The 25,897-nt window shown below is 46.1% G+C and overlaps 1 protein-coding gene across 1 annotated transcript in view; it reads right to left on the bottom strand.

Annotated features, from left to right (window-relative positions):
* The window catches only part of ITGB4 (integrin subunit beta 4), a 132,022-nt gene that overhangs the window by 14,185 nt on the left and 91,940 nt on the right, over window positions 1–25,897 (bottom strand). Inside the window, 9 exon segments of the mRNA XM_060253022.1 lie at window positions 792–965; window positions 4,190–4,354; window positions 5,897–6,118; window positions 15,747–15,878; window positions 16,348–16,530; window positions 17,743–17,880; window positions 19,168–19,348; window positions 20,873–21,033; window positions 23,004–23,208. Of these exon segments, the coding sequence (XP_060109005.1) occupies window positions 792–965; window positions 4,190–4,354; window positions 5,897–6,118; window positions 15,747–15,878; window positions 16,348–16,530; window positions 17,743–17,880; window positions 19,168–19,348; window positions 20,873–21,033; window positions 23,004–23,208 (1,561 nt within the window).

The raw sequence follows: 25,897 nt of genomic DNA, 5'->3' as shown, positions 1-25,897 counted from the left end.
ATATAGATTGCCCACAACAATCTTAACAGCACCCTCAAAATTCTGCTTGAGTGCTGGCTATCTGTTTCCCTTCTGTACCCAACCCCTTTTTTCCTGAAAAAATAAAAAATGTAATAATGATTGCTGGCTTTCTGCAGTGGAAGGAAGACATTTATAAGTCTTAAAACACAACAGTTTCATTTGCCTAATCATTCCCCAAGTAAATTCATATCCCTTTAAGCCTTAAACTATGGTACTGGGAGTTGGAAGCCCATGGCTTCTATCCATCCCATTAAACTGTATCATCTTCTTAGTAAAGGGCAGCTGCCAAAGCAGGGGGAAATTCTGAGCATTAAAGGTATCTATCATCATTAAAGTAGGTAATGAGATATGGACAGTTTCTTAACAATCTTTTGTTAACGCAATTCAGTTTCAAGAGGGACATTCTGCAATGTTCTCCCTGGCATTTCTCAATGAAAGGCTGGTGGAAACACAAACATGAAACAGTTGGCTTAAGGATGAAACATGGAGGATGCTGAGAACATCTCATGAAGTCAGGTTGGATAGCTGCTGTTGAGAGCGAAATGACAAAGCAGCCTCCAAATAACAGTTCAAATGGTGAAGGAGCAGGACAGATTAGAGGGAGAGTTAGACATGTATTGGCACATGCATGTAAAGATAGACACATGTATATAAAGTTGGTGAAGGTCAGGGGCTTTATATCATGGAGAGATTGGCTAGTTATGAGATTTCACTGTAGCTGGGGCATGCATTGAAGAAGTCAATTAGCAATGCTTTGCCATTTGCTGTACCTAGGTATTTAGAAATCCAAGAGGGCTCATCAGTCAGGACTATAGAATCTTGAGCATCACTGTTGTCATGGTAACCCTTCGTGCTTGCCCTGTTCCTGAAGGCCACATCCTGTGGCTTCAGGACCATCCTCCCAGCATCTTCATGTATGGGAGGGAATATCCTCCTTGAATGGTCTGCACAGGATAGGGCAAAACAGAGAGACAGAAAGAAGCACCATTGAAGACACCAGAAGAGACTGTAGCACCAATGCCGGACACAGCACCACACACAGAGAGCAATCTACCGGAAAAGCTTGTCCTTATGCTGGATTGGTTCCTGGACACTTAAAGGCAGAAGGCAGTCATGCAAGTTCAAGAAAAGTCATAGATGCCAACTCCATGGACAGTAGAAGCTTTGGGAAATTGGAAGAAAGAGAAATCCCCTTCTTGGTATAAGAAATAACATGAGAAAGGAACAAAGAGAATCTTCTCCCCATGGTACACAGGGGATGAAAGTAACTTAAATGTCTATGGGCAGCCATGTTGGTCTGAAGCAACTGGAGAGCCAGTTTGGTGTAGTGGTTAAGTGTGCGGACTCTTATCTGGGAGAACCGGGTTTGATTCCCCACTCCTTCACTTGCACCTGCTGGAATGGCCTTGGGTCAGCCATAGCTCTGGCAGAGGTTGTCCTTGAAAGGGCAGCTGCTGTGAGAGCCCTCTCCAGCCCCACCCACCTCACAGGGTGCCTGTTGTGGGGGAGGAAGGTAAAGGAGATTGTGAGCTGCTCTGAGACTCTTCGGAGTGGAGGGCAGGATATAAACCCAATATCTTCATCTACCTCACAGGGTGTCTGTTGTGGGGGAGGAAGGTAAAGGAGATTGTGAGCTGCTCTGAGACTCTTCGGAGTGGAGGGCAGGATATAAACCCAATATCTTCATCTACCTCACAGGGTGTCTGTTGTGGGGGAGGAAGGTAAAGGAGATTGTGAGCTGCTCTGAGACTCTTCGGAGTGGAGGGCGGGATAGAAATCCAATATCTTCATCTATCTCACAGGGTGTCTGTTGTGGGGGAGGAAGGTAAAGGAGATTGTGAGCTGCTCTGAGACTCTTCGGAGTGGAGGGCAGGATATAAACCCAACATCTTCATCTATCTCACAGGGTGTCTGTTGTGGGGGAGGAAGATAAAGGAGATTGTGAGCCACTCTGAGACTCTTCGGAGTGGAGGGCGGGATACAAATCCAATGTCTTCTCCTTGAAGCAGCAGAATGCAGTTAGAGTCCAGTGGCACCTTTAACACCAACAAAGTTTTACTCAAGGAATAAGCTTTTGTGTGCAAGCACACTTCTTCAGATACAATGAAATGGAAATTACCAATCCATACTTATAAGCAGTTGTGTGGGGTGGACTAGTAATTTCCATTTCATTTCATTCACACTTAATCCAAAGAAGTGTGTGTGCACACAAAAGCTTATATTAAATAAAACGTTGTTGGTCTTAAAGGCGCCACTGAACTCAAACTTTCTTAATTCTTAATTTGTTCTTAATTTGTATGAATACTATTTACCTCCTGGGGCTTCAAGAGGATGTTGGAAGTTACCACTTTGGCCACATCCTTCTTAGCAATCTGTACTGGCTCACCTTCACCTTTGGTGGCATCTGAACTTCAGGGCACACTCTGAAGCACCATATCTAGACAGGTGAAAGCTCTAAAGTGTGTTAAGATATTTTCTTGCTAACCAACAGGGAGCTGATAACAGGAGCAAATGACTGTTTAACAGCTGACAAATTGGACCCTCATCAAATAAGCAACTTCCTAATGTCGTTATGGGATATATTTCAATAACAAAAGAAAAACAGTTTCATTTATGGAACAGAGACAAAATTCTACTATGTATAGTGACACAGAGAAAATGGTTACAAGTGTTGCCAATTGCTATAAGAAGAAGAAGATATTGGATTTATATCCCGCCCTCCACTCCGAAGAGTCTCAGAGCGGCTCACAATCTCCTTTACCTTCCTCCCCCACAACAAACACCCTGTGAGGTAGATGAAGATATTGGATTTATATCCCGCCCTCCACTCCGAAGAGTCTCAGAGCGGCTCACAATCTCCTTTACCTTCCTCCCCCACAACAGACACCCTGTGAGGTAGATGAAGATATTGGATTTATATCCCGCCCTCCACTCCGAAGAGTCTCAGAGCGGCTCACAATCTCCTTTACCTTCCTCCCCCACAACAGACACCCTGTGAGGTAGATGAAGATATTGGATTTATATCCCGCCCTCCACTCCGAAGAGTCTCAGAGCGGCTCACAATCTCCTTCACCTTCCTCCCCCACAACAGACACCCTGTGAGGTGGGTGGGGCTGGAGAGGGCTCTCCCAGCAGCTGCCCTTTCAAGGACAACTTCTGCCAGAGCTATGGCTGACCCAAGGCCATTCCAGCAGGTGCAAGTGGAGGAGTGGGGAATCGAACCCGGTTCTCCCAGATAAGAGTCTACACACTTAACCACTACACCAAACTGGCTCTATAAAAGGAAATATGTAGAATTCCTTCTAGTTGGTAAGCAAAAGTATTGGTTGTGACTATCCAGGAAAGATATCCTGGGGCAGTGGTGGACAGCTCAATGAAAAATGTGGATTCAGCATGCTGGGGCAGACACAGCAAATCCCATTTAGGGTTTCCTGAGAGATTCCCCCACTCACCAAAAAAAAAATCATCCTTATTATCACAATGCCTTTGCAAACTTAATATATTAAAAGTTATTTAATAAAGTTACATAAAAGGAAGTAGAGAAATTAATGGAGGGTACATATGAACATATGAAGCTGCCTTCTGCTGAATCAGACCCTCAGTCCATCAAAGTCAATATTGTTTACTCAGACTGGCAGCGGCTCTCCAGGGTCTCAAGCTGAGGTTTTTCAGGTCTACTTGCCTGGACCCTTTTTAGCTGGAGATGCTGGGGATTGAACCTGGGACCTCCTGCTTACCAAGCAGATGCTCTACCACTGAGCCACCGTCCCTCCCCAAGGTAGGTCTGTCAATATGCATTAGCCCTGATAGCTAAATGGAACCCCCAAATGCAAAGGCAACGTTCTTCAGAATATATGTTTTTGGGGAAGTGAACAGCCATAGGAGGACTGTTGCTTTTCATGATCTGTGTGAAGAGCTCTCGGGGACTATGTGGCTCTCCACTGCTCAGAACAAGAATGTAGACAACAGGCATCCTTAGTCTGATCCAACATGACTTTCTTGCATAGCTATTAGCTACGACTTGACCAAATTTATGTTTTGCAACCACTGCAAAAGTAGAACAGGAAAGGAGAGGAAGAATTTGCTTTGGAATGAAGGATTCCAAAGAATAACATGGGGAGAACCTTCTTGTTAAAGTAGTAGGGAGCAGCTTCAGCCAGACACTCACCTTGCCCAGACAACACAGTGGTGTACTCCCTGGTCAGAGAAGAGGTTCCCATTATCCTTTTCTCCTGCTGGATGTGCGGACTTAGATGATTGTAGCTGGAAACTCCCGTCCGAGTCAAACTTCCACCACTGAAGGTGAAATCCATCCGACCGTTCATCATGTGTTCTGGAAAAAAGGTTCGTTTGGTTAAAGTTAACAACACTAGATACTAATTGATCCGAGCAGAGATACTTCATCAGAGAGGATTCGAAATCTCCCAGTGCTTGATTTTTATCTTGTTCTTTATACATTTTGGAGATTCAAAACGATTGCTGGTTCCGCGGGCAGCAGAAAAGTTGTTATCCCTTTGCACCGAATGCTTAAGGTAGCGGCAAGCGCACCAGGGCTCAGGCATTACAAGGTTTTGTTAAGAAGCAAATAGCCTGATCCGCAAAATCGATAAAACAGAGAGAAAGAGAAAGAGACGCTCAGATATGGCAGTGCTTTCGTATGTTCTACCGGCTGAGCTGATTTTACATGAATATTCTGGAAAAGGAAACGTCATTAGCACAATTTAACAAATGCAGTTTAAATGACCGTCCATTCCAGACATTAGGACTCGGATCCAGAGTTCTGGAGCAGGAGGAGACTTTGCCATATCAGCAGATTATGCACATTATGAAACTTCTCAGACAAATTCATATAAAATGTCTACCAGTAGCTAGTATGCATAACAGTTAAATAGAGCATCCATATGCAGAGCATTGTATCTCTGGAAAGCCAGCCTTGCGGGAAATGGGGGCGGCCGTTACATTCACACGCACTTGTGAACTTCACAGTGGTACCTTGCTGTCTGCTACCAGAAGCAGAAAGCAGGGTTATATTAATCTTGGTCTGATCAAGGCAGGCATTCTTACATTTTTAGGACTAGGGTTTGTAGAATCTTTCGGGATCAAGTGCCGTGTTCTACTGGAGAAAGTTTTCCTTCCAGACGTTTCGTTCTCAGCTGCGGAGAACATCCTCAGTGGCGTTGCAGCCGGAGCAGACGCTCAGACCTTCTTGGCTGCTGTGCATTGAGTGAGGCCAGGGCTGCTGGAGAGCTGCTATTTCTAGAAATAGCCCTGGCCTCACTCAATGCACAGCAGCCAAGAAGGTCTGAGCGCCTGCTCCGGCTGCAACGCCACTGAGGATGTTCTCCGCAGCTGAGAACAAAACGTCTGGAAGGAAAACTTTCTCCAGTAGAACACGGCACTTGATCCCGAAAGATTCTGCAAACCCTAATGATATTACCAGCCGTGAAAACCTGAAATCTTTGATATTTTTAGGACTCTCTGCCATTGCTAACACTGATTTCCAATAAATCTTTCACTGGATCGCTACGGAGAATGCTCTTTTCATTTATGTTTTTAAATTTATTGGCTTTTTCTTTGTTCAGAACTGAACTGTGTCTTTTGCAGATGCAGCCTTTTAGCAGCTTTCTGTTCCACGCCTGAAGTAAGTAATTACCTCGGTGCTTCATCAAATATACAAAAACAGATCACAACAACATATTGCGAGCAAACTCTACCAGATGGCCAAATATCTCATGCCAACATTAGTGTATACTTATGGGAATGCTAAATGGGCTAAAACCTGGGGATCTAATTGGGCTAAAACCTGACTGCAGGCCCTTGGAGGAGGAGGAGGACGAGAGGCATGACAGTTACTGGGGAGGCAGTCGTCCTTCACCTGGTTGGGGCCGGGGAGTCACACTTCTTGGAAGACTGCCGCTGGCTGCGTCACTGTCCGCTAGCTCAGAGTGGGTGCTACCCTCATGGAGGAGACCCTCTGTGTCCGAGGAAAAGTAGCTGCTGTCCGAGTGACGAGGAATCAATTCTGCTGGGAGCCTCCAGGCGACGTGACGAAGGTCTAGCTCCTCCCCCAGTAGCTGCACATGTTTCCATCGAGAGCCTTTTGGAACAAGTGAAGCACTTGTGTTGGCACAGCGTGAAGGGTGGTGAGGGTATGAGAAGGGGCACAAAGTAGGCAACCCGCTACCTGAAAGCTGGCTGCAGACCTTTCATTCAGATGCCTCTTGCGACAGTACAAGTATGAGGATGAATTAAGCCTTGTAAGACACTTTGCACATGACTAGCACCTCAGAAAAACACCAGAATGCCAACTACCAAACAATACTTCCTCTAAGCTGTGGGGTCTTGTTGAGCAAAAACTCTGCTTTGTGAGCTACTGGCATTAAAGCTGTGCGCTACTGCATACATTAGTTTGCCCTGGGGCCCCGAAAACCAAAGTGGGAACAGGAATTGATTATTCAAGTTTTTCCATTGGTATCAAAGCACACTGTCAAACCTTAGTTGCTTACTGCCATGTGTTGATTTATTCCTTTGCCTCAGGCATTTTATGCATGCTTTTCTCATCAGCAGTAGCTCCCACCAAGTTCAGTGGAACTTACTTCCAAGCACATATGCATAGGATTTCGGCACGATGGTGCCGCTTGTGAGTAATTACTCCTGTAGAAAGATTCACCCATTAGATATAAAGTTCTAACTTCTGGCTTTTGGGTCTGTCTGGGTGTTTGGAGCCTTAAGAACTACAGAACTTCAGTCAGCACATTAATCAAACCGGCAGAGGCAAAATACAGGGTAACTGAACTTTACACCAAACCGAAACATGAGTCTCATTTACTCACAAATATTTTTATAAATGCATATCTGTAAGGAGAGAAGCATTTGCCTATTCTTAAAAAAAAATCACAAGATTATGATACTAGTTGAAAGCACTGGTATAAAAGAACCCTTTTCAGGGTCTGGGCACTGTTAAAAGTAGCAAACAGAACAAAATCCGAACACTGAGTCCTGGCAGGCTTGTAGTATTAAATGGTGGCTTTAGAAGAAGATATTGGATTTATATCCCACCCTATACTCTGAATCTCAGAGTCTCAGAGCCATCACAATCTCCTTTACCTTCCCCTCCCCCACAACAGACACCCTGGGAGGTGGGTGGGGCTGAGAGAGCTCTCCCAGAAGCTGCCCTTTCAAGGACAATTCCTGCGAAAGCTATGGGTGACCCAAGGCCATTCCAGCAGGTGCACGTGGAGGAGCGGGGAATCAAACCCGTTCTCCCAGATAATGAGTCCGCGCACTAAACCACTACATCCAACTGGCTTTAGGATTATGTTAGGATATAAGAACTGAAAACTGTCATGAAAGTTCGTATAGGGCAGAGCCAGCCAAATTAAAGACATCTTTCATGTACCATCTTCCTTAGTAGCTGGAGTGGCTGCCTCAGATAGGCACATGCACAAAGCAACGGATGGCCAGGTAGCAGCCAATGATCCTAAAACAGAAATCTCAGCGCACAATCCCTTAAACCATACTAAAGTTTAAAAATAAGTGCACTTGAATAACGTTTATAATGATTTTAGTGTCTGAAATACTTCCTTTCGGGGGTAAGCTATCTTGAAAGCTTTTGGGACAGGAACAGAAATGAGTGTTGTGATAACACACTGATCTCTTTGAGAGAGGTCTTCACATGCCTTTAGGGTTGCCAAGTCCAATTTAAGAAATATCTGGAGACTTTGGGGGTGGAGCCAGGAGACTTTGGGGGTGGAGCCAAGATCAAGGCTGTGACAAGCATAATTGAACTCCAAAGGGAGTTCTGGCCATCACATTTAAAGGGACGGCACACCTTTTCAGTGCCTTCCTTTCATAGGAAATAATGAAGGATAGGGGCACCTTCTTTTGGGGCTCATAGAATTGGACCCCCTGGTCCAATCGTTTTGAAACTTGGGGGATATTTTGGGGAGAGGCACTAGATGCTGTACTGAAAATTTGGTGCCTTTACCTCAAACAACAGCCCCCCCCAGAGCCCCAAATATCCGTGGATTAATTCCCCGTTATTTTCTATGGGAATAAATCTCCATAGGGATAACAGAGTTCCCAGCAGACATTTCCCTCCCCTCCCCCCGCTTTCTGATGACCCTGAAGCGGGAGGAGGGCCTCCAAACCGGGGGATCCCCTGCCTCCACCTGGGGATTGGCAACCCTACATGCCATAGATTTTGCATGAATCTTGCACGTCTTTTCTTTCTTTCGGATTTCCATAACCTGCATTCATTAAGTTGGTTCCGTGAACAAACTTTTTTTTTTTTTTAGCACATGGTTGTGCCTTAAAAGGTTGTGAGCTCGGTTTGCTCAAACAGATCATAGAACTCATCTGCTTCAGGTATTTGCAATGTGTTGCTTTCAAAGCGAATGAAGTTTAAAACAGCAACATTTGTTGTAGATGGAATCCAGAAGGCAAGTACAAGAACAACACACACACACACCCAAGATCATTGTTATTTTAGCCACTTCATGATTTGGGTGAGATGAGGCATGCCTGTTCCATTTTAAGGTTAACAGTTCCGGAATAAAATGATTAAATAACTAGTACAATATGGCCACTGTGTGTGGCTTAGCATCTCCCTAGGGGTTCAGAAAAAGGCCTCTAAACACACAAAATGATGAATGACTACAGTCCTACTTTCCCCCTGATATATTTGGGCTTCAGGCTTCTAGAAGAGAGCAGGTGGCAGCAGGTCAGGGCTGAGGCCCCAAACCAGCCTTTGTCAAAATTCATCACCTGTCAAAATCCATCTATGAACTGACTGTTGAGCCACAGTGGTATAGTGGTTAAGAGTAGTGGACTCTAATCTGGAGACCCAGGTTTAGATTCTCCCTTCCTCCACATGAAGCCAGCTGGGTGACCGTGGGCCAGTCACAGTTGTCTCTCAGCCCCATCTACCTCACAGGCAGCCTGTTGCGGGGAGAGGAAGGGAATGTGAGCCTTTGGGAAAGGATGGAACAGAAATCTAATAAAAAATAAAATAAATAAAAACAAGCTGATTTGAGACTCCTTAAGGCACAGCTAGCAGTGAAGGAGTAGGGCTGGCATTCACTCTCGAATGAGGGGTGCCCCTGCCCCCCAGCCAACTAGTCCCCTCTCCTCCTCCTGGAAGGTGAGGGAGCCTGGGGCAACTGGTGTGGACCACGCTCCCTGGAGCAAACTTCCTCTGTGCCTCCCCCCTGTTTCCCCCACCTGCCAGTTGAGCAGAGAGGGCGTTTACACTTTAAACCCCTTCTCGGTACGATTAAAGTTTAAACCCCCTCTCTGTTTAGCTGGCAGGTAGGGGGAGGCACAGAGGGGAGGTGCAGAAGGCCAGGGAGGAACTGCGTACTCTGCAACGGTCGCCCCAGGCTTCCTCACCACTCAGCTGGCAGGCAAGGGGAAGAGAGGGGAGGGAGGGGGCAGCAGCATGGTCACTTTATCCACAAACAGAAGCAGCCTCCCCTCTCTTCTCCCAGCTGCCCCCCTCTCTGCTCAACCTGGTGAGCAGGGGCAGCCTAGTGGCCTCCATTGCTGGCCACCGAGTTCTATACTTAGAACCTCAGCCCTAGCTCTTATGTCAGGGCTCCTCATCACCTAAAATATAACTTGGTAAATTAAAGCAGGACTCAAGTTGCACCTTTAAGGTGCCACTTGACTCCTGCTTTGTTCTACTGCTTCAGAACAACATGGCTGCCCACTTGGTTATTTAAAGATAGTCATGACCATGATGAGACCATTTCTTTCTTTCTTTCTTTCTTTCTTTCTTTCTTTCTTTCTTTCTTTCTTTCTTTCTTTCTTTCTTTCTTTCTTTCTTTCACCCTTTCCCAAATTGGGCTCAATTCCCCTGCAAATGTAGAAGACTTGCGGGGCCGGCTATAAGGCCTGCTGTGTCCCTGCCCTCACTGAGAAGAGGTGGGGTAGCCACTGGCTGAATGGCCCCCTCGTTCCCAGCTGCTAGCAAGCAGGAAAAAGACTTGTCTCCACTGGCAACAAGGCATGGCCTCCTCTCCCTCCCTCAACACCCAGCAAGGGGAGGGGGTAGCAGCAGTGCAGCCTCCTTGCTGCTGGAGCTGCTAAGGCAGCAAGAAGAGACCCGAGGCTATTTTTCCTTACGAGCTCCCTAAGGAGCTAAGGAGAAGCAGCATCAACAGACCCTCTGCACCAGCAGCCCCCCCCAGGATAAAAAATCTTGGCTTGAGTCTGTCTTAAGGTAGAGAAAAGCAGGTATAGAAGCTAGGGCTGCCAAGCCCCCGGTCCTGGCGGGGAATCCCCTGCCCCGGAGGTTCCCAATCCGCCGGCCCACATTGGGCCAATGGGGGGGAACCTCCCCCTGTGTCACCAGCGCGATGACATCACCCGGAAGTGACATCATCAAAATGGCAGCGCACACGTGGGGGCACTCTAGGCATTTGGGAGGTAAAACTCTATGGTACAATAGGTACCATAGAGTTTTAACCTCCCAAATGGCTAGAGCGTCTGGGAAAACCATAGATTTTTCCTGGAAATGCCTAGATCGCCCCCGTGTGTGCGCCACCATTTTGATGATGTCATTTAGTCACGTGTGTGTGTTGCGCATGCACGAATGTCCCCCGCTGGGACTTCAAGAGGACTTGGTAACTCTAATAGAAGCACTTCTTCTTTTGATTATATGCCTCCAAAATGGCCTTTGTTTATATTTTTGTTTATGTAGATTAATCTTTTTGCAAAGAAATTACACGTAACTGTGACTATACAACTATAGGTTTTGCCACATGCTCTCCAGAACATCAGCTATGAATTGTTCAACTGAAATTGAACCACAGGTGTAGTAAACGGTTTACAGAGGAGGGAGGGACAGATGCTGTGATCCAGAGATCCATGTGCACTCAGATTTGGACCCGGATCTATTACATGTCCATTAATTTCATTGAAACAAATAAGGAAGTTAGGGAGGGTCGGTGCTCCTTGCCTGTAACAGAGGTCATGTACTTAGTCCAGAACAGATCATAAGATGAGATGACTATCTGCTATTATGAACTTTGCCACATTATTTGAGGTGACCACTATAGAAAATTTCAACTGGCTGTTCACCAGATGCTCCCAAAAAATCAAATGGGAAATCTCCACTGCTGGAATTCTAGTCATTGGACATACTGCTGAAATATGAAACTTCGGTACAACATGGCCAACATGGTACTCTGACAACCAGCAACTTCAAGCAAACATTAAAGTTATGTGCAAAAATCATAAATGGACTATAGCTCTCCGCAGGGCTTTTTTGGTAGAAAAAGCCCAGCAGGAACTCATGTTAGGCCACACTCCCTGGCATCACCATTGTTTCACAGCAGGAACTCATTTGCATATTGGGCCACACACCCTGCCACCAAGCCAGTCGGAACTGCGTTCCTGCTCAAACAAAACAAAGAGCCCTGGCTCTCTGACTCATGTCCTATTACAGAACATATTTATGAGGCATACTTAAGTGGACTGGTTCACACAGCTACATTTTTGGTGGATTTGTGGTCTATGTGGAAAATTCTTAATTGGTAGGGCAATCTGAAGACTATTGGACAACTAAACAATTGCCACTTGTTTCCAACACGGCCACACGTGTCTTGCATTTAGAATATCGTTATCATTTCTTTTCGTTAAACCGCCTTTCTTTTAGTTAGCTTTGAGAGAAAGGTTCCGTTGTTTAGTCTTGAATCTATCCATTGTCACATATTTGAGGTAAGGAAGGCCATTTCTTCCCAGATGCGTTGGTTCAAGGTAGTTCTGACTTCTAGCCTCCTTCCGTTGCAAAAGACACAATGCGTGCCCCTTGAGCGTCCCAAGTTTCCTGGCTACATGCCTTGATATATTTGCAATATAATCAGTTTCCCCCCCCCCTGCTAATAGCACACTTATAGACAACGGGTTGGATCCAATGGAGCATTTCTGCAGACAGAAGGACTTCTGGCATTGGAACATAACTTTCTCACTCTCTCCACCTTCCCAGAGAGCCAGTTTGGTGTAGTGGTTAAGTGTGCGGTCTCTTATCTGGGAGAACCGGGTTTGATTCCCCCACTCCTCCACTTGCACCTGCTGGAATGGCCTTGGGTCAGCCATAGCTCTGGCAGAGGTTGTCCTTGAAAGGGCAGCTGCTGTGAGAGCCCTCTCCAGCCCCACCCACCTCACAAGGTGTCTGTTGTGGGGGGAGAACCGGGTTTGATTCCCCACTCCTCCACTTGCACCTGCTGGCATGGCCTTGGGTCAGCCATAGCTCTGGCAGAGGTTGTCCTTGAAAGGGCAGCTTCTGGGAGAGCCCTCTCCAGCCCCACCCACCTCACAGGGTGTCTGTTGTGGGGGGAGAACCGGGTTTGATTCCCCACTCCTCCACTTGCACCTGCTGGCATGGCCTTGGGTCAGCCATAGCTCTGGCAGAGGTTGTCCTTGAAAGGGCAGCTGCTGTAAAAGCACTCTTAGCCCCACCCACCTCACAGGGTGTGTGTTGTGGGGGTGGAAGGTAGAGGAGATTGTGACCGCTCTGAGACTCTGAGATTCAGAGTATAGGGCGGGATATAAATCCAAAATCATCATCTTCTTCTTCCGCTGCTGCAGCTCAAAATGTGTCTCCCATGCTGTTGGTGGTGGACATGGTGTCATATGGAATATGGAGCATGCGTATTACTTCCATTCTGCAGATGCTCGATTGGCTACTTGGTTGTTACCAAGCTCAGTTTAAAGTATTGGCTATCACACAGAAAAGCCTTTGTGGCCTTGCCCCCCCCCCCCTTATTTGCAGAACCACCTCTCTCCCTATGCTCTACCACAACAACTCTGCGCATATTAGCAGAGGCTTCTGCAGGTGCCAACCCTCAAATTGGCAAAATCAACAACTGTCTGTACACCTGCTTTCTCCATTGCGGTTCCTACCTTGTGGAAATGGCCTGCCTGAGGTCAGGAAAGCTCCTAATCGCCTAACTTTCTACAAACTATGCAAAACTGAACTGTTCAAGAGGGCTTTTTAAGATTAAGATAAGATTTTGGATTTATATCCCGCCCTACACTCTGAATCTCAGAGTATATCTCCTCTACCTTCCCCCCCCCCTTCCCCAGAGTATATCTCCTCTACCTTCCCCCCCCCCCCACAACAAACACCCTGTGAGGTAGGTGGGGCTGAGAGTGCTTTTATAGCAGCTGCTGTTTCAAGGACAGCTTCTATGAAAGCTATGGCTGACCCAAGGCCATGCCAGCAGCTGCAAGTGGAGGAGTGGGGAATCAAACCCGGTTCTCCCAGATAAGAGTCCGCACACTTAACCACTACACCAAACTGGCTCTCAAACTGGCTATTATTCTGCACAGATAATAGGGTTGCAGTATACAAGTTGTTTTTACAAACTTGCTTGGATGAATTATTGAGGCTGTAGTCTAGACTGCTGCGTATAGCTTGTTGTTAAGTAGGAACCTGTAATTTTTGTGGAATGTTAATACTTCTGCTCTGCTTCACTTCTCTCTGGTAGTTCCAGACTTTTGAAATCTTAATGGCCTGGTTATTGAATGCCCCATTTTGTCGAGTCTCTGTGAGAAAGGCGGACTACAAATATCGTAAATAAAGAAATAAACATGAAATGTTTTTAGCATACTCAGAACCTCAACCCTAGCTTTTATGTTGGGGCTCCTTATCACCTATAATGTAACTCAGTTATTCAAAGATAGTCACTGCCATGATGAGGCCATCCCCCATACCTAGAGTCTATTATCTAGATTCAGTCCATGGTGCATCTCTAGAGCATACTGACAAAAGACCCAGGCCAAGGCCAGTTGGTGAAACAAAATGCTCACTGGTTTAAAGGTCTTTTCTTGTTCATATAGTAAGGATCTTTATGTGGTCTAATGCTTGGGCACTACAAGGTGCTGGGATTCATCAGCATTGTGCACTTTGTAAACCGCACAGCAGCAGATAGCTCTCATCACATAAGCACCCTGACTTGGATGGCCCAGGCTTGCCCAGTCTTGTTAGATGACCAAAGCTAAGCAAAGTTGGCCCAGATTAGTACTTGGATAGCGAAAGGAAAGATCCCCTGTGCAAGCACCAGTCATTTCCGACTTGGGGATGAAATTGCTTTTTCAACGTTTTCACGGCAGACTTTTAACAAGGTGGTTTGCCATTGCCTTCTCCAGTCATCTACACTTTCCCCCCAGCAAGCTGGGCACTCATTTTACCGAACTCGAAAGGATGGAAGGCTGAGCCAACCTGAAGCCGGCTACCTGAAAACCCAGCTTCGGCCGGGGATCGAACTCAGGCCGTGAGCAGAGCTTAGGACTGCAGTATTGCAGGTTTAACACACTGCGCTGTGGGGCTCTTAAGTATAGAAAAGGAAAGGTCCCCTGTGCAAGCACCAGTCATTTCCGACTCTGGGGTGACGATGCTTTCACGTTTTCATGGCAGACTTTTTACGAGGTGGTTTGCCATTGCCTTCCCCAGTCATCTACACTTCCCCCCCAGCAAGCTGGGTACTCATTTTACTGATGATGGAAGGCAGAGTCAACCTCAAGCCGGCTACCTGAAAACCCAGCTTCTGCCGGGGATCGAACTTAGGTCGTGAGCAGAGCTTAGGACTGCAGTACTACTTGGATAGGAGACCACCAATAAATTCCAGGGTTGCTACAAAGCAACTTCTGTTAGTTTCTTGCCTTGAAAACCCTACAGGGTTAGCTGTGACTTCACTGCACTTTTCACCAAGCATAGAGCATAGAAACTGCAGCATATGTAAAATCTGATCAAATCTGTGGTCAGGGCTTGTGAGTGAATGCTGAGTTTACCCTGTTCCCTGGGTGAGAATCCAGATGAATTAGAGGCAGAAGGTGTTAGATACTAGAGAAGTTTTAAAAGTTTTTCTTAGATCGATTTCCCACTCACCTTACACCGCTCTCATGTTCCTCTTCTCAACGGGGCTTCCGTCCAATTTCACACTATCTGCCCCGGAGCTGCAACTAGCTTCAGCTTTTTTGCGCAGCAAACAGAAACCGCTAAAAACCAGTTTCTGTTTGCCGCGTGAAAAAGCCAAAACTAGTTGCAGCCCTGGGGCACATGGTGTGAAATTGGATGGAAGCCCCACTGAGAAGAACGTGAGAGCGGTGTAAGGCTCGAGTGGGAAATCGGTCTTAGTCTCAAAATAAGGAAAAAAACAAGTTCCACGTGCAAGGAAAAAACAAGTTCCACGTGCAACGTGGCTAGAAAACTGCTCTTTAAATTCCTACATATTAGACTGGCTTTTCTGTGCTCACACTGCCAACTTCATTTCTTAAGGAAGGATGAACATATGAAGCTGCCTTATACTGAATCAGACCCTTGGTCCATCAAAGTCATTATTGTCTTCTCAGACTGGCAGCGGCTCTCCAGGGTCTCAAGCTGAGGTTTTTCACACCTATTTGCCTGGACCCTTTTTTGGAGATGCCAGGGATTGAACCTGGGACCTTCTGCTTCCCAAGCAGATGCTCTACCACTGAGCCACCGTCCCTCCCCTGACCAGCAGCGGCTCTCCAGGGTCTCAAGCTGAGGTTTTTCATACCTATTTGCCTGGACCCATTTTTGGAGATGCCAGGGATTGAACCTGGGACCTTCTGCTTCCCAAGCAGATGCTCTACCACTGGGCCACCGTCCCTCTCAGGATATCTGAGAATGTTCAGCCACAAAAACTTCAAAAAGACCCTCCCCCTCCAGTTTTGTCAATTGCAGCAGTGCATTATACCAGAATCATCAGAGACGCTGGGATGTTTGCTGCCTGCTGGTGAGCGCAGAACGTCTGTGCTGTACATCAGGTAGCTGTCATAGTCCTCTCCCCCTTCAGCATCAATTATTGGCACATCAGGGATGATGGGAACTAGAAGGAGACAAAAAGCACTATTAGGGCCTTGTTGCATATTCAAATAGGCTGGAACCCTAAAGCACATTTTTATTTTATATATCAGCATAAGCCGTGATCCAGTGCCTCTAGTGATTTTGTATCAAGGGTGCAACTCTTTCATTTTTAAAATAAGGTAGTTTCAGTACCGGGGCTGAGTGGTACGAGTGGATATAACTTTTAAGGATCTAAACTGCGTTTTTAACATTAAAAACCAAAAAAAATGGTTAGGGCACTGCAGGAAAATTGTGGAACTTATTAGGAATTACATCACAGACAATAACCAGTTGTCTGTACCAATAACAATGAATGAATGGGCCAACTGAAGGAAGAATTACATTTTTCCCAGGTACAAAATATACTGGATCTGATAAAAAGTCCAGATTCCTGAGTGTATGCAACAAATCAATTGTGTGTTTTACTGCAGGCAGTTTTAATGGTAACTCACTGGACATGGGGCGCTTGGGTTGTGTGGCCAAGTTAATAGTAGCTTCTCTTTCAGGACCCCAACCAGCTCCGTTCTTCGCCTTCACTGTGTAGCGATAGGGCTGTGATTCCCGTAAGTTTTCAATTAGAACCATCCTCTTCTTCGGGTCTTCCACCAGAACTCTCTTTACCGGCCCAATAGGTCCTGCAAGCAAATTTGTACGTGATACCTTTCCACTTGTGATGGCAACTTTTTCCATTTAAGTTAACCATCTTCTGATTAACTCAATGCTGAAGAGAGGTTTCCAGCAAGCAGACTGTGAGCTACCTATAATTCATAAAAGCCCATGCAGCCCTTAAAAGACCTAGGAAAAGATTATGAAAAAGTTCTGCTCTAGGCTTTGTTTAAAAAAAAAAATCAAAGGATTTTCTCTCTGCTACACAGCTGATAGCTTAATTTCTAATGCTCTTCTTAGTCCATGTTCTGTTCAAAGGAGGTAACAAAAGTTGGTGATATGCTGGAGGGGGGGGGAATAGTATCTCAGGGATACTACCAGGGTTGCCAAGTCCAATTCAAGAAATATCTGGGGACTTTGGGGGTGGAGCCAGGAGACATTTGGGGTGGAGCCAAGATCAAGGCTGTGCCAAGCATAATGGAACTCCAAAGGGAGTTCTGGCTATCACATTGAAAGGGACGGCACACCTTTTCAATGCCTTCCTTCCATAGGAAATAATGAAGGATGGGGCACCTCCTTTTGAGGCTCATAGAATTGGACCCCCTGGTCCAATCTTTTTGAAACTTAGGGAGTATTTTGGGGAGAGGCACTAGATGCTATATTGAAAATTTGGTGTTTTTACCCCAAAAAACAGCCCCAGAGCCCCAGATACCCGCAGATCAATTCTCTATGATTATCTATGGGAATAAATCTCCATAGGGAATAACAGAGTTCCCAGCAGACATTTCCCTCCCCTCCCCCCGCTTTCTGACGACCCTGAAGCGGGGGGAGGGTCTCCAAACTGGGGGATCCCCTGCCCCCACCTGGGGATTGGCAACCCTAGACACTACTCAGAGGTAGCTCCCACTAAAGAAAAGGTTGGCGTCCCTGGTATAGAACAACCCCCAAATACTTCTCCAGTAACCACTCAGATTTATGCAGACTCCATTAATATGAAGTATTTGGGGCAATATTCAAAACGAAGAGAGATATTAAACTCATCGCGTGCCAAGCAGCTGATCAGGGTTCTCTTCCAGTAGTCCTCTCAGAACCAAGTAAATCATTATAACCATTACGATGAGAATGGCCTTCCCCACTGGTTCACTAAACACTCTGAATAACTGTTTTTTAAAAGGTGTTTACAAGTTCACAGCTCTCAGGATGGCTGCGTGGTAAGAACAGGAAACAGAATCTGTGCTTACGGTTGTCTTCGTTGACAAGTCCATAGGTGACTTCATAGGCTGTGATTGGTCCGTTGGTCTCAGCGGGCTCTGCCCAGCTCAGTTGTGTCACAGTGGAGGAGACTACATTGAAAGCCAAGCGTCCAGGCTCACTGGGAACTACAGAGGTTGAGAGCAAAACAATGCTCCAGAAGCATGAAGAATATTGGATCCATCTCATTCCCAGAAAAATTAAGAAACCAAGCGTAGCAGTAGCTATGACATCACTAACTTTTTCTAGCTGAGTTTAAAGATTAACCAAGAGTTCAAGCACTTGTCAGCTGTCAGTGAACTCTGTATACTCAGATTTATTTCATCTTGGACAGTTAACTGAAGCAGTTACTGAAAAATTGGATTAATTGCCTTTTAAGGAGATTGGCCTTATCTTGCTATTTCAGATGTAACTCATATGCACATATTGATTGGCTTATTTGCACTTGTGTTGGTTATCTCAGATTTAGTTAAGAACCAGTCGGTTATCTAAATAATAATCATATGCTTATGATAGAACAGATTTAGAAATAGATAAAACTGATATTTTTCTATAAATAGGCACTACCGTGACAACCAAATCAGATTTCTCTCAATGGAAATCTCAGACACGGGGAGATTTCTGGGTGTATAACCTGGACTTTTTGATAATCTCTAAAAGCAGCAAGACAAAAAGCTAAAACCTGATATGCTTTTTCGACTATCACTTGCTGTAATATAAATTAACTAACTGCTAAGAACGTTGATAATTTTAGCATTAATTCTCACTGCAATTGTAGGGTTAATTTTGATTTAGCATTCATTTTCACTGTAATTGTACGGTTAATTTTTATTTGCTTGTATTTTTGTTTGTCTTGCTTATCTCAATGATTTCTGGTTGTTGTTCAGAGAACTGAACTCACCCCCTTACTTTTATATTATCAAAATCAAGGGTTGATAATGAAGGTATTAGCTCTGCTAATACTTTTTTTTTTTAATAGAAAAGCTTTATTGGTATAAAGTTCAAGGTACAAAGGTGGTAGTACATCAGCAGATGCATAGCATATACCAATATATAGTGAGGAAGTGGATACATACGATGTTAACCATTAAAAAAAACTAATTACAACAGTAGTTGGCATGACATTAATATAGCATGGTGTGAGTCATTAGGGTTTCTGCTGTCTTTTGAGACTTTATCAATAAAGGGACGCCATTTACACACAAAGTCCGAGGAAGCGGTCTGGGAGGAGCAACGAGGATCTAAGTCATAGGTGAGCTTATCTAAGACAAAATAATCCCATAGTTTCAGCCACCATGCCTGTCTCGAGGGAGGAGTTTGTTGCTTCCAAACCAGGGCAATACTTAGCTGGGCCAGAGTGAAGGGGGGTGCTGTTAAAACAACGTTCTTGTTTCCTGTGGAATATGTCAACTTACCTTCCTCAAGGGTGCGGCAGTAAACCACTTCAGAGTAAGGCCCCTCATCTGTCGCAGTGTAGGCACAGGACTGCATCTCATAATCACAGTAAGGGTACAAGTTGGTGAGCTCTGCTGACGGCACTTTGGAGTCGAGCAGGTGGGCCTCTGATTCAGGATCCCCTTGGATCCAGTATTTCACCTGCGGCCCAAAGAGAAACTGCTCTAATGCTATCCCTTTGGCTTCAACTCCTTTCTTAAGCCACACTGAGCAATTTACTCTCACTAGAAGCGTCCCTTAATTAAAGTATGTTATCAGTCAAAACAAGATTTTCCCAGTGAAATGCAATCGATCTCTCCCTTTTCAAAAGATCCACATGTTTCTAAAATGGCAAAGATACGCCACAGACCTAGGTTGCCACACTAGGACTTTTACAAAGGACATTCGTATTTGTTGATGAATGAAAACTTCGTTGATGAAAACCTAATGCATCAAACCCTGCAGAGCTTAGCTAATGGTTTATAGATCACTTTTGCACTTTTTGTCTGTTTTCATGTTCTTGGGACTCAAAGGATTAAAACAGAATCTATATCTAAAATGGAACGGAGGTATAATTTCTCCCAGTTCCTGCTACACGCTCTGATTTCCAGCTCATGCCATTATTGAGGGTTTCCTACCTTCCTTTTGGGGAGAAAAGTGGGCTATGGGGGGGGGAGTATGAAAGTTATATTCTGCTGATGAAAGTGTCTTCTGTTACTGGGAAATTTGGATTCAGCCCACTGTCATTGTTGAGCGAGTTTCCATTCTGTCTCTGTACAATGGAAAGGTAATCAAATAGATTTAAAACAGAATCCCTTCGACCCGTATGAATCCATCACAAGCTAATGCAGCCCTTCTCCATAATGCCACCTTGGAGAGGAATGCCCACCTCTCTGTGAATACTACTTTGATTCTGAGACACTCATTCCAATGTGACATGCCTCCACCATAAAGCATTCAACAATTTGCTCCTCCCCCAATGCACTATGTCTTCATCCTCCAAGAGTACCCTGTATGCGGGAAACTTAGGGCGTTTTCGCACTGACCTTAATCGGGAGCGACGTCCCTCTTCACCGCACAGCATCTGTGCGGATTTCGCACTAATTGCTCCGCAGAACCCGGAAGAGCCGCAAAGTCCCACGGCTTTTGCGTCGCAAATGTAAACTGGCCAAAAACCAGTTTACATTTGCGACACAAAAGCCGCGGGACTTTGCGGCTCTTCCGGGTTCTGCGGAGCAATTAGTGCGAAATCCGCGCAGACGCTGCACGGTGAAGAGGGACATCACTCTCGATTAAGGTCAGTGCGAAAACGCTCTTAGAATCATATAGAGTTGGAAGGGACCTCCAGAGTCATCTAGTCCGACCCCCTGCACAATGCAGGAAACTCACAAACGCCTCCCCCTAAATCCACAGGATCTTCATTGCTGTCAGGTGGCCATCTAGCTTCTGTTGAAAAACTTAGGGAAGGCTTGCTTGAAGCAAGGGGGGGAAGGCTGCCAAAGCGAATGTTCAGACCGCATCACAGTGCACATAGAAGGCAGCAGTATCCAGCGGTAGCAGCATGGCTGAGGACGGGAGGGTTGTACTGGCCGTCCATGGAGCCAGTCTGAACCGACCTTCAGGACTTGAATTCAGTAGGATGACATCCCTATTTTTGGGCAGCCCTTACTGACTAACTCACCATACCTTGTACCCTGCAACTTTGCCAGGAGGAGGCAGCCAGTTGAAGCGAATCTTCCTTGAATTTAGAGCCTGCGCATTTGGATTAAGGGGTACTCCAAGTCTGTTTCTAGAAGTCACTGGAAGTTGACCCAGGCCTGTCATTGATGCTACACCATCCACAGCTTCTGCGGTGAGGGAAAAAAGGGAAATGTCATCTCTTTTTCAGCATCCATTCCTGAAGAAAGAGGCGCTTGCTTGCATTTGTCAATCTTTCAAGTTTGTATGCCACAACTCATAAGAACATAAGAGAAGCCATGTTAGATCAGGCCAATGGCCCATCTAGTCCAACACTCTGTGTCACACAGTGGCAAATTTTTTTTGTGGCTAATAGCCACTGATGGACCTCTGCTCCATATTTTTATCTAACCCCCTCTTGAAGGTGGCTATGCTTGTGGCTGCCACCACCTCCTGTGGCAGTGAATTCCACATGTTAATCACCCTTTGGGTGAAAAAGTACTTCCTTTTATCCGTTTTACCTGTCTGCTCAGCAATTTCATCAAATGCCCACGAGTTCTTGTATTGCGAGAAAGGGAGAAAAGTACTTCTTTCTCTACTTTCTCCATCCCATGCATTAACTTGTAAACCTCTATCATGTCACCCCGCAGTCGACGTTTCTCCAAGCTAAAGAGTCCCAAGCGTTTCAACCTTTTTTTACACTATCATAGCTGGCTCACTCATCCACAAGTTCTGGCACTAGAGCAGAATATTGGATATAATAGGTAGCTGTGGATGAATGCTCGGCAACATGCTCAGTCTGGTGACTGGCATAGAACAAATAAAAAATTATTATGCCTGGCTTAGCGTTGTCAGGTCACCTGGTAAGGTGAGGGATCCCTAGTTTCAGGTGCTCCTCTCCACCACTCAATCGCCCCCATGGGGAAGGAAGAAGCTGAAAATAAATGTGATGCGCCTACATCACCTGGAAGTGATGTAGGCATGTCAGTGAGTGATCCTCTGGTTTTTGGGCAAAACTCTATGGTTAGAACAAAGCTAATTCTACCAAAGAGTTTCAGGGAGCATTGTCCCCTGAAATCACTGATGTGCTTATGTCACTTACAGGTGACGTAAGCACTGTGCATTTATTTCCAGCTCCTGGGTACATAGGCACATTGTGTTATTTCTGGCTACCAAAAAGTTCACCCCATCCCTCGCCTGATAGTCTGATGGATCTGGCAACCACAGTCTGACCAAATGTCTGTCTCACTCTGGAGTAAAACTCTTCACTTAGTGAAAGGGTGTAATAAAATCCAATCCAATCTTGAAATGTTAAAATACATCACAGGCCATTATCAAATGAAGATTATTAGCAACATAGGAGAGGTGGAACATGAGTTCAGGATTGTCTCTATCACCAGACCACACTTGGTAGCTCAGCTGAGGAAACTAAAGAAGAAGATGAAGATATTGGATTTATATCCCGCCCTCCACTCCGAAGAGTCTCAGAGTGGCTCACAATCTCCTTTCCCTTCCTCCCCCACAACAGACACCCTATGAGGTAGATGAAGATATTGGATTTATATCCCGCCCTCCACTCCGAAGAGTCTCAGAGCGGCTCACAATCTCCTTTACCTTCCTCCCCCACAACAGACACCCTGTGAGGTAGATGAAGATATTGGATTTCTATCCCGCCCTCCACTTCGAAGAGTCCCAGAGCGGCTCACAATCTCCTTTACCTTCCTCCCCCACAACAGACACCCTATGAGGTGGGTGGGGCTGGAGAGGGCTCTCACAAAAGCTGCCCTTTCAAGGACAGAGGCTCAGAGCGGCCTACAATCTCCTTTACCTTCCTCCCCCACAACAGACACCATGTGAGGTGCGTGAGGCTGAAAGGACTCTCCCAGCAGCTGCTCTTTCAAGGACAACCTCTGCCAGAGCTATGGCTGACCCAGGGCCATGCTAGCAGGTGCAAGTGGAGGAGTGGGGAATCAAACCCGGTTCTCCCAGATAAGAGTCCACACCCTTAACCACTACACCACATTGTGTCACCTGGTGCACATAATGCATCAGGTCTCCTTGTTTGTTTTGCAGAGTTCAGAGACACTACAGACGCATCAAGACCAAAACGGTTCTTGCAGTCAGAAGTTGCCAAACTCACCTGGATCATCAATTGTCACTACAGTTTGGGGGTATTTGCCAACTTTTGCCCCAAACCTGGGATCAATAAGATCTACTATGAACTGTTTTTGCTGCCTGTTATGAAGGAAGGCATCTATCTCAGTTAGCTCCAGCAATGGCACTTGCACCTCCTTCCGCTTCTCTCCGGGCTGGAAGACCAAGTCACCCTCTGTAAAAATATAATCCTGGGGGTGGGGGGGGGGAGAAACAACACGCCAAATGGTAAGCAAGCGCAACACAAAGATTTTCTATAAATGTTTTTCCCCTGTAGACAGTGGCCCTAATCTCACTGCGATCACTAGGGACCTCATAAGACATAGCATCTTATGTTCTTATGCTAGCACTTCACTATGGGTTGGGATTCAACCGACTTTTCCCCTGGTGAAAAAGGGAAGATGGGGTCTTTTTTAATCACTAAAAAGTCTCTGCTGGGAATCATAGGACCAAATGGATAAAAGCCATGGGAAGATGAAGTCCATAGCAGGGCTATAGTGGTGCAAAAGAGGGGCAGCGGCCCCTCAATCATTTGTCACGCCCCTCCAGTCAGCACTAAAGGTTGGTATGAAATCTGTCATAAGTCTTTCTCCTTCTGCCTCCCTCCCCAGCCCTGCCAATGAGGCAGTTTTTCTCCCTCCACCCACCTCCCTCGGAGACTTTGCTAAGGATTCTTGAGTCTCCCTCCCTCTTCCTGCTTCCCTCCTTAGATTTCCCTTCTCACTTTCCTTACCCCCAAAAGGAGTTGCTCCTGAAGAAGTGACCCAGTCCTTTTCACACTTCAGCTTGCTAGCTCACGCCAGTCATGTACTCCCCTCATCATCAGCACATAAGGTAAGGGCGCTTTTTTTTTTTTTTGGCTTTATTTTTGCTCTGGGTGAGGGGGGAGAGTGTTCAACGGGGGTTGGAAACACAAGTGGCAGAAGTATTCTCCGTGTTCTGCCTTCACAAGTGGATTTGTGTCCACAGGCAACTGTTTACCTATTCTGGCACTTGAAAACTATTGAGGGGGGGGGGGGAGCTCTGCACAACAAGCCCAGAGTGGATCAGGACATTTCAGCATTTTAAAATAACTGTGAAATGGTGATGATGAATTGGTGCTGGCTGCAATTTTACCTTCTCTTGTAGCTGGGCTCTGTGGAGAGGGGGAATCATTGTCTGTTTCAGAAGGGCACAGCCCTCCCCCAGCTTTCCTTCCCATCTGTGAGAAGCAATAAAGCCACCATTCCCCTGTATGCCAGGCAGGCTATAACTGCAAAGGAAGAGTGTGTGTGCATCTGGTTGCCAACTCCATGTTGGGAAATTCCTGGAGATTTTGGGAATGGAACTTGGGGGAGATGTTAATTAGGTATAATGCCATGGACTCTACCCTCTGAAGTAGCCATTTTCTCCAGGGGAGGTAGGCAACTCTATTGCATTCCAGCCTTAAGTACCTATAATTATCCTTGAGTCTTCCTATAGCAAGTTACATGAAGCCAAACCACAACAGGGCTTTGAGCTTTTGCCATGGAGTGAGTTCAATGGAAGACAGTGCTGTGAATCAAAGGGACCATCCGTGAGCAAAGGCTCGTTTCATGCTCAGAGGAAGAAATGGATACTTTTAAGAAGAAGAAGATGAAGAAGATATTGGATTTATATCCCGCTCTCCACTCCGAAGAGTCTCAGAGCGGCTCACAATCTCCTTTCCCTTCCTCCCCCTCAACAGACACCCTGTGAGGTAGATGAAGATATTGGATTTATATCCCGCCCTCCACTCCGAAGAGTCTCAGAGCGGCTCACAATCTCCTTTCCCTTCCTCCCCCACAACAGACACCCTGTGAGGTAGATGAAGATATTGGATTTATATCCCGCCCTCCACTCCGAAGAGTCTCAGAGCGGCTCACAATCTCCTTTCCCTTCCTCCCCCTCAACAGACACCCTGTGAGGTAGATGAAGATATTGGATTTATATCCCGCTCTCCACTCCGAAGAGTCTCAGAGCGGCTCACAATCTCCTTTCCCTTCCTCCCCCTCAACAGACACCCTGTGAGGTAGATGAAGATATTGGATTTATATCCCGCCCTCCACTCCGAAGAGTCTCAGAGCGGCTCACAATCTCCTTTACCTTCCTCCCCCACAACAGACACCCTGTGAGGTGGGTGGGGCTGAGAGGGCTCTCACAGCAGCTGCCCTTTCAAGGACATAGTCTCAGAGCAGCTCACAATCTCCTTTACCTTCCTCCCCCACAACAGACACCCTGTGAGGTGGGTGGGGCTGGAGAGGGCTCTCACAGCAGCTGCCCTTTCAAGGACAACCTCTGCCAGGGCTATGGCTGACCCAAGGCCATTCCAGCAGGTGCAAGTGGAGGCGTGGGGAATCAAACCCGGTTCTCCCAGATAAGAGTCCGCTCACTTAACCACTACACCAAACTGGCTCTCCTACAGTGATACATTTGTGTGTGTGGCGGTTCTCATTTGGTACACTGAAAATCAGGGAAGTAAACGTGGAGCAAATAATGTAGGGGAGGGAATCTTCATTCATTTACAACAGGGGTCCCCAAACCCCAGTCCGTGGACCAGAACCAGTCCGTGTCCTGTTAGCAACTGGGCCGTGAGGTGTATAATTATTTCATTATATATTACAATGTAGTAATAAGAAGATGACACTGGATTTATATCCTGCCCTCCACTCCGAATTTCAGAGTCTCAGAGCGGCTCACAATCTTCTTTACCTTCCTTTCCCACAACAGGCAGCCTTTGAGGTGGATGGGGCTGAGAGAGCTCTTCCCAGAAGCTGCCCTTTCAAGGACAACTCTGTGAGAGCTATGGCTGACCCAAGGCCATTCCAGGAGCTGCAAGTGGAGGAGGGAGAAACCAAACCCGGTTCTCCCAGAGAAGAGTCC

Source organism: Heteronotia binoei, chromosome 13 (genome assembly GCF_032191835.1).
Source record: "Heteronotia binoei isolate CCM8104 ecotype False Entrance Well chromosome 13, APGP_CSIRO_Hbin_v1, whole genome shotgun sequence".
NCBI classification, from domain to species: domain Eukaryota; kingdom Metazoa; phylum Chordata; class Lepidosauria; order Squamata; family Gekkonidae; genus Heteronotia; species Heteronotia binoei.
This window is presented reverse-complemented; position numbering and strand designations above follow the sequence as displayed.